We start from the raw sequence: 18895 nt of genomic DNA, 5'->3' as shown, positions 1-18895 counted from the left end.
TGAATTATTCAGAGGCAATAAAATAAGAGACGAACCGACGGAATCGTGACTGTTTAGCACCTTCGAGCGCCACTAATACTGTACGAATCGAGTTTTTAATAGAGGCTATTAACGTATAATGCTAGGAATATTTTTAACGAGTTTTTTTCGTGAATTGGGTTACGGGTGACCGGACGATCATTATTTTGTATTTTTAAATTTGCATGTTTAACGGAAAACCGGATTTCATCGGAGGCTTTTCGAGTGTTTTTTGTTTCCAAAATCCGGAAATTCTGTGCCAGGCTCCAAAGCTCGCGCCAATGAAATATTCTCTCTGACCTTTAGGCTGTGTTTTTCAAATGTGCATGTTTAACGAAAAACCGGATCTCGATAGAACCTTCTCGAGTGTTATTTTTATTGAAAATTCGAAATTCGCCGTTCGGGGATGCATTTTATGATTGTTTTTGTGTTGGCGTTGTTTGAAATATCTCAAGAATATGCTAAATCGTCAGAAGAGCTAAGACATTAGAATATTCAAGGGGAAAGAGTTTCGGATAAAGGATTTTTTGCACTTCTCCGACAAAAGTGAAAACTATTTGCTCTTTCCATCCTTGCGATTTCTAAACTGAAATCTCTCCTTTCTTCGCTGAAGTGCAATTGTTCGCGTGCGACTGCGCGAGATGTTTATATATCCATAAAAATACAGTGTTTCATCTCGAGTCGTGAGCAGATTTCATATTTTTCGCACTATTCCCGAGCAGCCTTCACCATCGACCAGCAGAAGCAGCGACGTCGAGGTCACGTGGACGTGCGACGAAGGTCGCTCGAAACTGGATAACGATATATTATATTCAATCGATCGATCGGCAATTCGCGCGACACCGAGCGCACCGCGAGACACCTGCGATATGTGCCTGTTCGCGCGCGAATTTATACGAGCGTCTGAGTGTATGCGTACGCAGGTGTCGACTCGCCGCACAAATTCCAATCCGGTTCGAAGCGCATACTAATGCTCGCTTTGCATCAGAATTTGGATACCGTTTGCTTTACAACTTTTACATGCACGGATGCGCGACGGATCGAGGTTACGAATGGCTTTGTTTCGTCGATTATTCTTCGGGCTGCGACTTTTTTTTTTGATGACTGAGAGGGGGAACTCATTGTTTGACAGAGGGTTGCTTTAAAAAGCGAAATGATTAGAACGACGGCTATGGGTTGTGTTCTGCGCTGACGTGCGCATTCGCCAGAATGAGATTGTTGAACGAGATTTTGCCAGCGGCAGTTTTCGAGGACTCGACGCTACGCAGTTTGTACAGACTCCTTTTTTGAAGTCATCCCACGTGGCACAATCCTTGATCTTATTACTTCTGATTCTTTTTCGCTAGTCATAGACGCACCTTATCTGCATGCAGTTGTTAAATCCAACGATGTTACGAGTTATTATGCGACAGCAAAACTTCGGCAAAGAAATAAACCTCAAAGGAGCGATTCGCCCGCCATTTCATAACAGTCGATTAAGATACACAACCCGCTGGCAGTTTATAGAAACTTCTACAGCCTAATTCGAATCTATTAATAAAACACCCATTGAAAACTTTCTCCAATGAATTTTTTTTTCACGGATCTTCGCGCTCAAAACAAACAGCCCGATCATCGCAGCACGGCTGGTGACACCGGAACGTTGAAAGTTGCACGTAATTACGATAAGATCGCGGAGCTCGGCTTCCGCGTGACCACGATACTAAACGCATGTGCGCGAGCGATTACAATTCACGTGTTCGCCGAGACACGCTAGCGGCGCGAAATTTCGAACGATTTAAAGCCAAGAAATCGAGTTCGATGGCCATATTTTGACGCCGGGGCAAAAATAAAAGGCGCGACGCAGCGAGCGAACCTGTTGACAAACGCTCGCTTGTATTTTTATTGAGTTAGTTATTGCGTGCTGCGCAACGCTGTTTAAGGCGAGCCGATTGAGCACGACTCGGTAGCGATTTTTTTTCTTTTTTTTTTTTGCCTTCGCGAGAATCGAATCAATCGCCGGACGTTATTTTTAGTTTTTTTTTCCCAGTTCTATAATTAATCCCTGGCAAACTAGATTTGCAAATTACTCGAGCGAGGGGGGGGGGGAGGTGACTAGCTTTGGACGCAGCAATAAATTAAGGGGCTTGTGCTTTTCATATCATTGAAATCGAGTAAGCCGATCGTTTATTTTTAATTCTCTCCAGAATTTATGTTTGTAAACAAAATTTTAAAGCAAGCATAAAAGCCCGCGCAGTCATGTCGAGAATCGCGCGCGGCTCGTTAACTTTTTAATATCGACTGCGATTTATAAACTACGCAATTTACGCTCTTAAAAATGACGAGGAAAAAAAAGAAACACGCTCGATTCGTATTGCCGCGCCAGACAACAGCGAAAACCCGGCGACGCGCGTTTACTCGCTCTCTCGCTTGGTTGGGGGGGCTGCCTTGGCATAGATGTCCGCGTGCTTATCTGATCCTAACGCCGCAGAATTCCATGCAGGAGGAGCTTGTCGATCGTTCATCTCTGACCCAGTATATCGTCGGTCAACGCCGCCGGCGGCTATCCGCGAATTTCCTGATAATTACCCGAGAGGGCTTATGTAAAAGCCGCTACACAGGTGTGTGTGTGTGTGTGTGTGTTACGAGTTTGGGAGGTCTCTTGTGCTTGCGCAATTCTGATTTTTTTTCTCGCTTATCTCCTTTAATTTATTTTGGCGGCGATCGAGCTGACGATGACGCAAAGATCGTGCGATTTTCGCAGCGTGTGTGTACGGTTGACAGTTTGTTATGGGGTTATATTTTCGAGGCGTCGAGGTAAACGCGCGCCGGTCGTAATTTTCAAACCACGAACTTTTGTCAGATCTTTCCTTAGATTAAGAGCAGCCTCGAATCCTCGACGACGATGGTAAAAATCGCCCTGAACTCGCGGGCGACATAAGAGTTATAAAGGCCCGCGGGAGATAACCATGAGTCACGTTACTTTTTACCATCGCGCGAGCTCTCGAGGTCTCTGCCGTGACTCTCATAGTAATTTTTCCGAGCCTTATCGCTCACAATACTTGAAGAAAAGAGATGCGGATTAAAGCCCAGCGTCACTCGTCAATCAGAGAGCGCGCGATTGAGTAAGAGCGAAATTATACGCGTTGACCCTTTTACGTCCGGCATGTCAATGCGCGTGTCGCGCGCGAAACCGGTTTCCCTGCGCGTTCGCCGAAAAATGTTCTGATGAATGCGCTCGCATATAATACACCCGAGTTACGAGATGTTCGTACCCATCGATGTACATAATAATGCTCGCGTGAGCCTTGCCATCCTCCTCGTTATACGCCGTGTAATATACTCTTGCCGTAATCACGTGCGAATAATAACAGATTTATAGACGCGCCTATAAGTGTATGCCATTACATCGACGTGTCGAATATTTCAAGGTTACACTCGCGATCGATCCCATTGAAAAACCGCCAGACCGATGCATGCGCGCGCTTGTCCATTGAGAAAAAAGAAATCGCTACCGCCCGCATAGGGGGTCCGTTTCCGGTTTGGCGCAGTGCCTCCTCGCTCGGACACGTGTGTCACGGCGAGCGAGTAGTGGCCGGCCGTTTACAGGCAAATAAAACAGAGCAAGTTTGCCCGCCGAGCGGTCTGCCTGGCTATCTGGGTTAACGCGCGCGCACAGATCGGCTTCCGAGTACGTGGATAATGGGAAACGCCGCCGGAGATCGCTTTCGCTGCCGCGAGTGACTTGCTTCTAAGCGACGCGGATGTACTTGGCCGGTGGATGGGATCCTCGTGCGTGGATTGTGGGCCAAGTGCTCTTTCTGAATAAACACTCGTCGACGTGTTGGCTGAAACCAAAACCGTTCGAATCACATATTTCATTGAGCCCCGGACCGGCACACCAAGGTAGTCCGGCCGAAAATCACAACCCGACCCTCTCTCTCCCGTTCGAACGGTACAACAACCGCCTGCGCTGCTCGTGAATGGACCATCGGGTCGACCTTGTCGCTTATCACGCAGCAATGCGTTCGAAATTACACCTACACTCTCTCGCGAGCTCTCTTCGGCTCAACTGGATTGACCTTGAGACTGGCGCGGCGCGCGGAGTCCCCACACCGTCGACCCTGGACTGGCGGTGAGGTCCCCGCGAAAGAGCCTCGGTCCAGCTCGCACGAATATAAAATCGAGTCGCCATCGGTAAAGACAGGACTGGTATGCGTCGTGCTTTTCGCACAGCAGATAAAATCGCCGCTGAAATGTGCGCGCGCGGCGGTGGCCTTGCTTCTACGCTGCAAAACTACGGCTCTCGCGAGGGGGGGATTGTTATTAGAGAGGAGATGAATTTTAATCTTTCTGAATGAAGCCGATTGAATAACTTCTTTGCTGAATTCGCTATGCACGTTCTGCCGCGGGTGTATTGTAAAAGTTTAATAATCGCTTCTACGAGAGCTTATGCAAGAGGAATAAACGCATACGGAGCTCGATAGCGCGGTTATTTAATATATTGCCGGAGTTTATTAACGAGCTATCTCGTCAAACGAATTTCATTACAATTTTCTGCGAGCTACTCCCTTGGCGCGTATGGGTTACGCAAGTCGTGGGTATACTACACCATGGAAGCAGCTACGACTGTGCAAGTAGTAACAGGCGCGGCCTGGTCCGCCACGGCGTGTATACCTTACAGAGCGATCCGACCTGGACTGGAATTCCGTTGCCGCCTTCCCATGTGAATCCCCGCAGTTCCGGCTTTGTGCGCGAGAGTATTACCATCGCGACGACACACGTGGGAAGTCATGCACGGGCGGAAAAAGCGACGCTGTAATTGTGCGCTACGCGGCTGCACTGCTAATGTTGCAGGAAACACACAGCTCGATTAAATTATGTCGCACGCAGCGAAAATACTCTTTGTGAATTTCGTCGCCTTGACATTGACGCGCGCTGTGCGTCGATGCCAGAGCCGCGTTTCCGTTTGATTTTCCGCGAACGCGGCCCGCGGAGAATAACGTAAACAGCGCGAGCTCCGATGGTACATTGTGTAACAAAATGTATGGATTAATTTCAAAGTTATAATTAGAAGAGAAAAACCGATGAACCGCTCCTCTCGTTCTCCGTAAATATAGCTACGATCGATTTTTTCCTTTTATTAATAACGATCCTTGTTTTTCCGAGACTATGACACGCGCACATTTGGGACACTGGAAGTTTCCCGTGCAAGCAACTTATTTACATGCCTCATTATGGGGACTTTTATACACACAAGCGCCGTTTGTTTATTTTCGCTTTAACTTTTTATCTCGTGCACTCGTGCAGATGCTAAAAGGCGTGCAATTATAGCCTTCGATGCGGCGGCTTTTTCTCGCTCTCACACGTATAATTGAACGCGCGCGCGGCTCTCTTAAAAGATAACTTTAATTTATCATTTCGATTTTCATTTTACGCGCGTGGAGAGAATTAGGTCGATGAATTAATTTCTAATTAGCGCTCGGGTGTGAGAAAGGATGCTTCTATTGCTGGATTGGACGAGAAAAGCCGCATTTTAACGGGTGCTTCAGTGTAAGAAAACTCGTTACGCGATCCTTTAATTATCAATCTTGTACGGTTTGAGAGAAAATTTTCAGCTGAATAGTTTTGCTTGAAAAATCGGATCTCGATGCTAATTCGTCGTGATAAAGCGGTTGTCTCCTTGTTTTCTGTAATGGATCCTCCTACGATTGCATTTCAAAACGCACTTATAATACGCGCGTGTAGACAATAATCACTTTAGATGATTCTATCTTGGTGAATGCTAATTTACTTTTAATGACCGTTAACGAATGCGCATCAATCGTCGAATCCAATTGTTTTTTATAAGTTAGAACCAAAAAATAATCCTGTTTGCTCGTTTACCCCAAAGCACCGTGTTCTATTATCGCGTATTTTTAGGACACGATGTCTATTATAAACTTTTATTTATTTAACCTCTGACACCTTTTCCTGTATCAGTTTACATATTATTAGCGCTTTTATCTCACGTGCATTCCCTCCGCCAAGCCATAAATGCGCGTGAACTTATTTCAGCTCCGCGGCACAAAGCCGGCGTCGCAGAGCGTTTTTCAGTCTCTCGCCGCACCGGAGTTTCAATAATAATTAAAAACTAATTATGTAAATAATCGCATCGCATAATAGAGTGAAACTACAGCTTTGACCTTCATTGGCTTATTATTTATGAATAAAAGCGTGTACAATGAACGTGGGACCTACTTATGCAAGCATTACATCGTGTGGTTTAATAAAAAACAAGGAAAATTAAATAATCTCCTATAAGAAAAAAACAGCTGTTAGTTCATCGGCGGTACCTCGCTTCCTCTGTCTCGCATTTTTTCTCCTCCGCGGTTTCATATCCGACGATGTTATTATATTCATCACTTTATTTACATTCCCGCGTGTTGAGACAAAAGCCGTATTTCAAAATCGGAATCTTCAAAGCCCGAAATCTAACCCACATCTAATCAAATTACACATCCCAAAGGCCGTCTTCCAAAACAAACTCTCGCTATGCGGTCGTCAATCATCCATCCGAAAATCATCGATGCTTTGGTAATTATACGACGAGCCAGACTCGTTGACACGCGCTACTCACGAATATCTCGTAAAAGTGAAAGTTCACGCGCTTAGGTAATTTCGAGCATCATCGCCGCGCGTGTCATCGAACTCTATGAAGCCCGAGCCGTTCTTACGTGCACTGACTTTTTTTCGGCCGGTTTTCTCAACAGGTGCACATCGGAGGATTTTGCAAAAGTGCGGTAATTCCCCGATGCGCGCGTGCAACGTGTCGACATACTACGCGACTCGCTTGAGTTCGACCGATTGATTTGCACATATGTATTATATTTATGTGCGGTTATCGTGCAATCAAGCCCAGAGCCAAGTACTTTTTGCGCGCCGGGGAAAAAATATCGGCTGGACTGGTATGCGAAATTATAAATTCAGTCGTAAAACGTTTTGATGAAATTTATACGGAAGAAAAAACCGGTAAAAAATGTGTCGCGATCGAGCAGGATTGATTGCACTTTACGATTTATATATGCCCGACGCACTTCCTTCTTTTATTACCCTCTTTTTTCGGTGCGCTAGGAAAACGCGCGCAATGCATCACGTAATCGATTACGGCGCACCCGATACACCCATTTGCGCAATCCTTGTCACACCATTATGTACCTGTCCATAATCTACATTATATTACACGTATTAACATTCGACAAAATAGTACTCGAGCAATGAGAAGGCAAACGAGGTTTGTTCACGCGGACAGGTGCGAAGAAAAAATAGAGAACGTCACGAGGTGCTGCTCTCGAAGCCTCTTCGAATAACAAAAGCAAACAGCCGCGAGAGTATGCTTATTGCGCGCTATTCGAAGCTTCGTACATGATCATTCCCGAGTTCGATAATTCAGACCTCCCGAAACACGCATAAATTAAGACATAAAACGAAATCCACCGGCGCTCTGTTTGCACGGCTGTCGCTGCAGCATCGACGTTCCGATAAGAGCCGTCGAAGGAAAGTACACACGAGCATATAACTCGCAGTATAAACGAAAAGAAAAAAATCTTCCTCCGGCTTACGCAATCCATCGGCCTGCGGATTATTTATTACCCCAGGACGACTGCTGCTCCCCTCGTCGTTTGCATTTCGCGGCGACACAAACAAAAAACCAGCACTGCACTGGTTGGCGCAGCTTATAACGTTCTATTCCACTCTGGCATCCACAGGACGTGTGCAGGAAACTACGCTGGATAAGCGACGAGTAGAGAGTGTCTGTACACGGCACGCGACCGACTATGTACGATTGCACTCGGTAACGGTCTGTTTCGCATAATCGTTCGACGCGCGAGACGACGAGTTGAAATTCGTGCACGTAGACACACTGCCGTGCGCGTTACACTTTTTCTGTCGAGTTTCTTTGGATCGGATTTATCCTTTGCTGCAAAGGAAAATCGTGGCGTTGCGAGCTGAGGAGTAATCGCGAAAATTTTGTGTGCGACATGTCGATAAACTAGTCCTTCAATACGGAACATACTGGTGTCCGGGAACATAGTATGACCGCGGCGACCTTGAGTTAATGCTTCAATTTTCAGGTCGTATAGCCGCGCGCGACCGATGAGAAAACCGCCGAAACCGCAGAACTATTCTCGCAGCTGTTTACTTCCGCGCGTTGTAGCTTGTTTACGTGTACGGTTCAGCAGTCGATGATTGCAATTTTAACTTGTAAACAAGATTCATCGAAAACACTGCAATAGAAATAATTGTAAATCTGCGATAGCATTAGCGACCCTAGCAGTTGGCCCAACAAGACTATTTCGACATGAGTGGCACACTGCTATATATCTAGACTTGGCGCGCGGATGGAGATAGGGGATATAGGAAAGGGCCTACGCGCCATCCATCGTAGCTAGCTCAAAGTTGTTTAGACGACGAATCTCGAAATGCAAAAAGCGGAGTTTATTAATTTTTTTTTATCATGAATACAAAATGAAATAAAAAAATGTATGTTGGAAGAGCTTCTCTTTGTATAATTTTGACAAGGTGAACCGGTCCTTTTTCGAGTAAAACAGAGGAAGCCGCTCAAATCATATCCATAAACTTGGCTATATAATGGCCATCTCGTCTGACTCCTACATCTCGGAAATAATCCTTATCCGGGCAATTCCGAAAATATGAATTTCCTCTCGCGTCGCGAACATTCGTTGCCTTGCTCGGCGCGGTTACAAAAAGTCACGAAAGCCCCGCGCATAATCCTCGCTCGCGGACGGCGCAAGTTGAAGGCTACTGCGCCGTGTATGACATCCATGCAGAGTCCGTAGAACGTGCGATGCGCCTCAATGTAGCCCGACGAGGAAATTTCTGTCTTTGATGTGTACTTTAAAAAAGACATCGCACCTTTGAAAGAGTCAGTAGCACTTTAATAGATCACGAGTAAAGAGACTCACGTGGCCGTCCAATTACGCGCTGAAAAACGTCCGTACAGATCAAATTCTATGCGCACGTGCTGGCGGTCTGAAAATCGAGCGACGCGCAAAAATGGCACGAAGAAGAGGAGAAAAAAAGATCGGCCGAGGGCGATTCTTCGTGCGCGCACGTTCTCGAAAGTACGACGAGGGCAAAGTAGAACCTGCACACACGATCGCGTCCATACGTGACTCCTCACCCTCTGCATCGTTTAGCGCGCCCAATTGCGGCACCTCGCAAGTGCGAGGATCGACTCACGGCGAGGCATAGCTAACGGGTGATCCGCGCGGCGCAGTGGATTTTCGCAATCGCGAAACGAGGAAAAAGCTAGACGCGCAGATTCTTGGCGGATAAGGCGTTTAATTGCCGCTGATCGGTTTATGAGCCGATTCTAATAAGACAGGCGCGGTGTTCCGGAGAAGTGTATTATTTTTCGAAATCATCGTTGATGCACTGGAGAAGAATTTTTCTAAAAGATTAGTCGACGCACGGGGTTACGCGAATAATTTTCAAACGTCAGAGGGGGCCCGAAGAGGGGAATCCGTTGAGCCAGGTTCACCCGGTATATCAAGCACTTACTTTAACTGCCGACACACCGCGACTTATTGAGACCAATCGAGGCAATAATATGCGCGCGTAAGGCCCTCCCCGGTACTTCTTGTCTCTTTCTCCCCCTCCGAGGCTGAATTTGCAAATTAATTCTGGCGCACGTGATTCCAATTCGGTTCTTCCGCCAAAGGCGATCTTTTAATTGAAATCGCGTTAACGCAACGTAATTTTCTCGGCCTGTCTCCCCGTAACGTATCGCCGGCCGAAATCCCCTCGAGGTAATCGCATATTTCTCGGCTCCTTGGCCGGGACCTCGGAGTCGCGAATGTATCTTTCGCCGATTCCTCGACAAGACAAGAAGAACGTGACGCGCCGACGCGATGCACCGCGAGCGTAATGAGCCTTTCGGATCGGCGGCAGCGCGTATACACATCAGCTCTCGGATGCTCGCGCATCAGAGGCGCAAAAGTGAACAACCGACCCTGACACGGCCAGCGCAGATGTTCGCGCGCGCGTGTAGGTACTTTCGATCCTTGGTACGCGCGCGTGCGTATCTACAGCACGCTCGATATAAACAATGGAGGCATAATGCGTATGTAGCACGTGAGCCGCGTATTACGCCGCGCGAGCAATAATCCAATTTACCGAGGGCGCAATTTGCCAATTGACGGCGCGAAGCTTTTCTTCGCGAAGACGGCTTACTTACATACGTACGTGTGGCTCTAATGCGCGGATGGATGTGGAGAGGAACTCGCTCGTCGATGGGCTGACGTTTGTACGTAGTGCTGGACTAGATAGCGCACATCATTCGAGAGATAATGGGCTTGCATATGAGGCTCTTTCGCGAAGAATGGTAACTTGTTTTGTGAGAACGAAGTGTGCGATAAAAAGCTGACGCTTAATTTATTCGAGATAACAGACCGATGGATGAGTCGGCCGACTTTTGAAATTTTATTTTCATCTTTCCAGAGGAATACTTTTAACTCGCGACGAAAATTATTTTCGAGAATCTTTGTCCCTTGCGAACGATAGGTCGTTTAAATATTCTTCTACCATTGCCAGCTCTGGAGCCGCTGACGTCAGGCCCACCAGACGCCAATAACAAAAGGTCGAAAAAACGTCTCGAATTTTCGAAAGCCCACTAAACTTCAGCTTCAATATTGACGGCGCATCGTGCGGCTCGTATTTATTTCCCTTCGCTTAGCTGAGCCATCGTCGTCGCGCTGATCTTGTTCAGGGTCAGCGCGTGCGTCGAGGTGTACAGTATACAGTGTGATTTCGACTCGTCAAATTGAACGTGCAAAGATTTGTTTTCGCTGCATTGGTCTCATGTGATCAAAGTGACTCTGAATGGAGATTTGGACATGGATTTGCTTAGAGCCACTGTTATTCTAACGCCTATGATTCAAATTCAAATTTCAGCGCGCTTGCGCTAAACTCATGAAAATTTACATGTCTGATGCGGTTGCGGAGACGTTCTAATTATAGTCCCGACCGAGCGAAACATTTATCAGCGTTCCACACCTGCGATGCAAATGTAGACTCTCAATCGCCGATAAATCTCTAGAAATCGTTCCCACGCCTAGAGTTTTTGTCTCGGACAATAGATTTTCCAAAAACTTATGTAATATGAAGTGCGCATGAGTTGCAGATCGTGAAGTACCAGATATAAAGCTCGCCCTCGCGATAGGTGTGTCAGCACGTACTCGAACGGCCACCAGGTTGCGCAATACTCAGAAAGTTATGTTTCTTCGCAATGAATCGAATAAGAGTGCTTATAATTAGGGTGTCTATTATAAGAATTTTCCGAAGACGTGGATTTGCCGGATCTAGTAATCGTTTTGTTTATTCGTAATGAATTTAGTTAAATTAATCGAAAGCAAGAAGGATTTTTTCCTGAGAACGGTATATGGATATAGACGCAGGAGAGTCTGAAAGTCGTAATTAAGAACTTTTACCAGCTGTATACGAGGAAGATAAAAACGTTTCCTAGATGATAATAATAGACGAGGCTTAATCATCGTAATAACTCAGTGGATTTAGCACCTGTACGCGTGTGCGCAATTCCTCGTTCCCGAAACCTCGCTGCGCGCAGTCGCGAAAGCTGTGTATATTGCTTTCATTCCATCTACGCTGGAGACGGTAATTGAGTGGCTTAATTGCGTTCGTGCTGCTCGGCAATAATGCGGTTAACAATGCCTTGATATTCTACTCTATTGTATGTATAGATACCTGCATATACGTTTGCCTGCATATAAGTTCTGGATTTGGTGGAAAGTCTATTACCTTGATATTATATCCGCGATGACATGCGGTATTCTCAACTCTCTAGCTCATCCTCTCATCTCCGACCAAATTCACATCAGCCTCCCCTCATCTAACCGACCGAGTGATTGAACTCACGTGCTGCGAACTTATCTCTCCCCCTCCCGTTGTAGACGCGTAATTTAATAGCTATCTCGCGTTACTATGCCGCCGCCGAGTGTAGAGACTCGCGCCACGAGCGCGAACGTCCTTGCGAGGTTCCTGTTGCGCCCGCCGCTCGCATCATAATAGCCGCATAATTCCTGTTGTGTGGTGCTCGCACTAACTCGCCGCATAAATCAATCAGCCGCGCGGACTGTTGATTCGCGCGAGTCGTCGATACGGGCGCGGTACTCGTGAGATTTGTCGGAAGCATACGCGAGATGCAGATGAGCTACTCGAATTTAGACGCGAGTGACAACGCAGAGTCGCCGTCGGCGGGGAAATGAGGCTTATGGAGAAGAAAAGTCATCTATACGCGTTACGTAACTCGCGCGCGAGCGTTATTGAGTAACCGCCGGATGGGTAAGCCTGGAAATCCCGCGCATACCTCTCGGCATTTTTCTCTTTTCTGGCTGCACACGCAGCTATGTGCGAAAAGAATTAGGAGCCCCGGCGATTCAGGACGCGAAAATTATGACCCCCGTTGAATACGAGGCTTTTCGTATTAAAATTCATAAGGGAAACGGGGATTACGCGTCTGCGTCGCGATCGGAATCGGAGTATACAGCGGAAAGTTGCGTCCAGTTGTGCGAGCCGGTGCTTTTATTTTCGCATTGCGCAAGCGGCGAAAAGTAGTTTTGTGCCGGCTGTTACGGCTGCTGCCGAGAAAATTCTTGTAATCCGATGAATATTCACGAGATAGAACTTTGCTATAAAGCTGTCCGCCGCGCAGCCTCTTGTAAATGACATTTTTTAGTGCGATTGTGATCTGACGTAATTGTCGTTGAGTACAACCGAGAGAATTTGCGATATTGCCTTTGGAAAACCTCGCGTTTCTCGGAATCGCCGCACTTTTACTTTTAAACATTGTCGCGCGCTGTGTGTGTCCAGTCAGTAAGTGGACGGTATAATTCGGACGCAAACATGCAAAGGCCTCTTCCGAAGCGTCGTGCAGTCCATTTTTAGAACAAACAAATTACTCCGTCAAACGTGTTTGGAACTAAGCGTCACAGCGCGACTCGTCAAATTTCATCGGTAAACGAATTCTCCTCTTCGTTTCGCAGCTCCGTTGACGAAAATAATCCGCAAAGTGCAAGTGTCCGCGAAGCAAGTTCAAACAATGCCATAAATTAAAAGACATAAAACACCAGCGGATTTCCCCCCGCCTTATCACCGTCGAAGTACCTTCAGTAAATCACCTTCAGACAGCGACGAGGTATCCGCGGAGCACAAACAAACGGCGCATCGTCAAACACTTACTCACAGGAGAAAATTCCGGCAAACAGGTGCATCGATCTTCTCGACTCACCTCGCTCCCCCAAGGCACAAGGTGAAGGCCGCTCCTCTTGTTTTGCGCGAGTCGACCTGATCCGCTGCGCGCGGATGGGTGATTCCGATGTTTACACGCGTGCGCGCGACAACTCGCTGCACAAATCTTGAAGCGACGGAAATTAGCGACGATGACTCTTCGCTCTTTGCCATGATAAGAGTTTTATTGCCCGAGCGCGAGGATTCGCGATTGCGATGATTCTTTTGGATTCCAAGAGGAAACTTCGAAAAGTGTACCGGAGCATAACATAGAAACAAACGCGTATACGCGCAGTGCTGTCGGGGGATCGAATGGCACCGGTTACATCGCGTCGTTTCTGCATTAGTGGCCCCATAGCCTTGTGCTAGAAAATTCCCCTGAAAAAAGCGAGCGAGAATCCGAGAAAACCTCCGAGAGCTAACGAGTTTTTTACCAACTCGCCATCTCGTCCGAATAAATTCATAATTCCAACACCGTCGCGACACGGATATGCACTGTTAGCTATTCCAGCTCGCGACACGTGCTGCGTGCAACGGTATACTTATACAACAGTGGAGGCTCGCGCCTGATGATCGCATAGGTACAGGCCTTTATTCGTCCGTCGATAAAACTAATTACTCGCTCAGCTCTGGTGACGTATCTACGCCGTTGCGGATAATGCACGCACATATGTCACGCCCCTGCGTTCTGTGCGCGTAGAAGGTGTGTCGCCGGAGTCTATAATCCGCTCACGGGATACATCAGCTTTATAAGCGGTACTTTGTTATTACGACGCGAGGGTTTCGAGACGAAGCCTTGGATCGAATACGCTGCGGTGCCGTGATCTTGATCCGATATATTGGACGGACTAATTGCGACGGCTCTCGGTATGAGGCCTGCAAATTGAGAGACGATTCGATAATTGTGGGATTGCAGGGTTCGGGTCGATGATTAGTTGCTTTGTTTGTATATGTTTAGACACGAATTACGCAGTGTACTTATTGTACGGATTTTTTATCTGATGATTCTCGGCTGTGAAAAAAATTGTGGTGCAAAAAACTCGGGAAATGATGATTGCACTTTTTCCGAGCGTATAGAGGCTTTTTTCAATCGAGATAATCAGCGCGCTTGGAGTTCAAGTCCAAAATGGTAATTAACGGTTGGGCATATACGTTGTATAAACATGGAAACCTGGCAAACGTGTGATCCAGCTTTGTATTCCCGGCAATAATAACGTGTTTGTATTATGATACATAACGGCGTAAAAAGAATCGAAAGAATTTTGCAATAAACAAGCCGAGCAAAGTACAAATAAATAAAGCCGGATAATAAAAACGCATCTTTCATCGCACTCCGGTGTAACAATGAACTGCACCGTTAGGTCGTTTAAATTTTTGTCGTCTATTTTTATATCCGCCTCCTTACCGAACGCATGCAATAAAAAGATCCACTCAAATCTGCATTAAAAAACACAATAAACAAACACTACAGGAAATACGCAGCGACGTTCTTACGCAAGCCATCGATGACACGACTTGGATATACGCGCACGTATTGTGCCGTAGGGATCACTCGTGCTCGAGAGACAAAAACACAAAACGGCGTGTGCATTGACAATCGGAGCGTAGGAGAGGCGTTTTTGCGGCGGAGGTTGACCGAAATGCCGATAACCGAAAGTTACCCCGTACCGACGCAGTTTATATGCACTGACAATGGCGATTGTCGCTATAGTTATAAAAAGAAGTTTTGTTTGAGGGAAAAAAGGAGATCATTATACGTCAGCGCGTTTTTACGTTACAACGTATTTGTTCCGTGAAATTCGCGGAAATTCACCGGTTCATCGTTACGAGTTTGAGTAGAGAACGATGTTATTTGTCGTTCTCACCTCGGCAAGATCTCCTTCGCGCGAATGACTCGAACAACATTTTTCAATCTAGCGCGGCGAATGCGGCGCAAAAGAAGTTTTCGCGATTTATATTCAACGACGCAAGTGCATCCGAAGCAAAAAGCCGTAACTGCGAACCATCGACGTCAGCGGACTAATTGTTTAGAGTGTATCTAACGTCCAATCTTACGAGTCTCGCCTCGATATTTTCTTGATATGCAAATACTTTAATGCTGTCCTCGCATAATCGTTTCGCGGAATACGTGCTACACATAGACTCACAGCTGATGACGACGTTTTCATCTTAGTTCCATGACATCCCAAACGCATTACACACTCGCTGTTCTCGTCAAAACACATAAAATTCAAATGAAAATGTTCCATCGCGCGAACAAGCAAATTCCTCAATAAATTTTCCTTATTGACTCGTGTTGTTTTCTTTAATTTTCAGGTAAGTGCCAACTGGAACAATCCATACGCTGCGAATAATCCTAGCGCGCAATTGCCGGACGGAACGCATGCACGTAAGTCGAATCAATGTTATGCTCCGAGGACGATATTCGAAATCGTCTGAGAAATTATCCCGAGAGAGAGAGAGAGAGAGAGAGAGAGAGAGAGAATATTTTTCAGCGCGAGGGTATAAAGTGCTTCGGCAAATCCTCTCCTTCGCGTTGTTATTGAGCGAACGTCGTAAAATTGGAAACGATAACGTGCGCTCGCGCGAACCGATGATAAACTTGGAGCGTTTTCGCGTATACATGTGTGTATTAATATCCCGAGTGAACGAGCTGTTGAACCGTTTTATTAGAACTGAGGTGATGCTGATTAGGAGTCGCTTTTTTGAGCTTTTGGAGTCATTCTTTGTCGTTGTGAGTCTGGTATTTTAAGACGAATTATTTTAACTATGTTCATAGAATCAGGTTGTTTGGGTTCATGGTAAGCTACAAGCTCCTTAGATGAATAATTTATCAGTCAAGAGCAAGAAAGGAAGAGATTTTCAATCACGATAGTTAATATGCTAGACACGAGGTCGTATCGAATAACCATACGAGCTTATACAAGCATCGCCTGATCCCCAAATAAAGCAGCAGTGCAACTAGACTTCAATAGCTGCTATCCGTTCTATTGTTATTTTATTGTTTTGACGTATTCTCAATGAACATGCGCACGCCCATGATTCTGTTCTCGACAAACTTCGTGGATCCCTGCACTTTTTACGTCTTTTGGCTAATTCCTTTATGACGGATTTTACGTAATGTAAAAGTTTACTGCCTTTCGCAAAAATACAATTGTTTGTCACTCAAACAGTTTTTTTTTATCTGCGGCCATAAAATTATACAGCCATAATTTTACTGCAAAAGGCAGGACGTTTATAGTGGACGACCAGTATTTTTCAAGCCTTACATTATCTCTTTAACGCGCGATTTATTGCTCGTACTGTGATAAAACTAAACAACTTTTATCTCGATATGACGCGTGCAACGTCAGGGTATAAACAATGATATCCTGAAAATTAGAATAAATGTCAAACTAACTTTAAGCGAAGATTCGCGCTTGGATCAAAAACGGAGAAAAGACGGAATCTTGATTGCGCAGCGCTGATAAAGCAAGCACGGCGACCTTACGACTGAAGCTCGAATCGGGCGCCTCTTTTTATCGCAGACGCCGGTGTGTATATGTATATAAAGGCGAACAATGCCATTATAATTCCTGTCCTCGCCTCGGTCTGCTCGATAGATCCGCAGAAGGACGCTGTACAGTCAAGTTTCTCAGGCGTGAATTTGTTCCCTCGCGCGCTTGAAAAATGGATCGCGAAAATCGGGATTTTCTACGCGACAACTTCGTATGATCTTTTTCCTGGAATACCGGGGAGCGGTGGCGAGACCTTCGGCGTTTCAGTTTTATGACAATTACTAGCGAGGAATTTATTACTGCAAAAACCGGATTATTAGCACTAGAGTCGATTAAATGGTAATCGTACATAAAATGTATCCGAAGAGTAGTTTTCCAAGAGTCAGAGAGGGCATAATCAGCGTGTAAACTACTATGCGGTCGTCTCCAAGCGTATCATTTGCGGTAATTTAATTGAACGAGCTGCTGGAATTAAGGCCAATTCGATACATACACACACACGCAGAGCTTTTATCAAAGCCACGCGCCGCCTTTCTTTTTCGAAATTCAATCGCGACGATATAATGCACCTGAGACTCCGATACACCTTGGCACAGCGGGTTAACGTCCCCTGGCAATAAATATACGCACGTAACATTCAATCGCACGTTTTCAAGGTGGAAAAATGCAATAGCACGCGTAACGTCGCCCGTTCGCGGGTTCAACGAAACGCACGGGACGCTTGATTTCTGTAGCTTCGATGATTGACGTCGGATTCCACGAGATAAAGAATTACATTGTATCGGCGACTCATGCGCAGAGGACGCGGTAATGGGCGACAGCATTGATCGATCGGCGAGACGATAATATTGATATTTCCAGGGGACATTCAAGGTTGCGATCGATCCGAGGTGCGGAAGGGAAGCAGTGGCGGTGCTTCGGCAATTGTTATAGGAAGTGAAGTGCGCTCGCGAGATCGATCTCGATGATAAGACGAGGCGGAGAGCGACTGGCCAGGGTGTAGATAAATTTCTCGCGAAGTCTTTAGTGGACTTCGGTGAAGTGCGTTTACTTAATTGCACCCGTCTGGTCTTTTCGGTTATTAAATTGGATAATCGTTCGGCGCGCTGGTAATTATTTTTAAATACTCGCGCGTATGTAAAAGTGAGAGGATTTATTGAGATAATAACACAGGGGACAGGAAGCTCGCAGCGCCGTAGCTCTTCCTTACAAAAGCTTATTTCGCGGACGTGGGAAGTGTTAATTGCACTGCGCGCGATAAACGTATGCACGCGAGGCGGAGACCTTCCGAATTGAAAATAATTGAATTCCCGCGGAATTGTGAGGTAGCAGAGCGCGGGAGGACCCTGAGAAGCAGACCGGTTTTTGCCCGCGCTGAAACGAAAATTCGTTCGAGAATATGTCATTAAAATTAATCACCCTCGAACAATCAATTCATCACATCGCGGTATCGTCTCTCGTTAAAAATCCACCTTACGGGCTTGATTTTTTCGTTCGACCCGCACCGCGGCTCTTTACGTGTTCACTGAACTCTAATTGCCGTGCAATCAAATCTCCATTTGCCGATCGAAAGTTTGTTGCTCTCTTTCGCTACGTCGATGGCTTTTTCCAGCGTGCCCGCATAGAACGCGAGACGCGTTCGATTATTGTGCACACTCGCATTGGCGTAGAATTATTATTTTTCCTCGTGATAGCGGAAAAGCGCCTATTACGCCGATAAACTAGCGCAACCGGCGACAAAAATAACATTTCCGTCAACACGCTGTATAAATTCAGTACATAATACACGGAGCAAAAAAGTAATCCCTTTGGCGCTCTCGATCATCCAGAAATAGCTCTGCTCAGCTATATATAAGACTAGCGGGCTAGTCCGCGTCGCGTGTCGCGATCGTCGACTGCAGCGGTCTCTCGGGAGGGTTGGGCAGCAGAGTCGTCGTCGTCGTAGGGCGCACCCATTTATCGACGGGGCAGTATACGGCGAAGGCACTCGTCGGCCTCGGCGAAGGATAAGGTCGCTCGTGTCGTCCTCCACGCGGCGGCTCTTTCGTCGACAAATTATTCACCTTCGCGGCTCTTGCGAAGGATGATGCAGC

At 46.4% G+C, this 18895-nt stretch overlaps 1 protein-coding gene across 7 annotated transcripts in view; it reads left to right on the top strand.

Annotated features, from left to right (window-relative positions):
- LOC100679976 overlaps nt 1–18895 on the top strand; it is a 118845-nt gene that overhangs the window by 12170 nt on the left and 87780 nt on the right. For 2 of the 7 annotated variants that reach the window (XM_008203570.3, XM_008203575.4), the window contains exon 8: nt 15622–15694. The exons of the other annotated variants lie outside the window; for them this stretch is intronic. In XM_008203570.3, coding sequence (XP_008201792.1) covers nt 15622–15694 — 73 coding nt within the window. The remainder of the gene's footprint in view (nt 1–15621; nt 15695–18895) is intronic. 7 annotated transcript variants of the gene reach the window in all.

Source organism: Nasonia vitripennis, chromosome 5 (genome assembly GCF_009193385.2).
Source record: "Nasonia vitripennis strain AsymCx chromosome 5, Nvit_psr_1.1, whole genome shotgun sequence".
Taxonomy (NCBI): domain Eukaryota; kingdom Metazoa; phylum Arthropoda; class Insecta; order Hymenoptera; family Pteromalidae; genus Nasonia; species Nasonia vitripennis.
The sequence above is the reverse complement of the archived record's forward strand: the minus strand, read 5'-3'. Positions and strand labels throughout refer to the sequence as shown.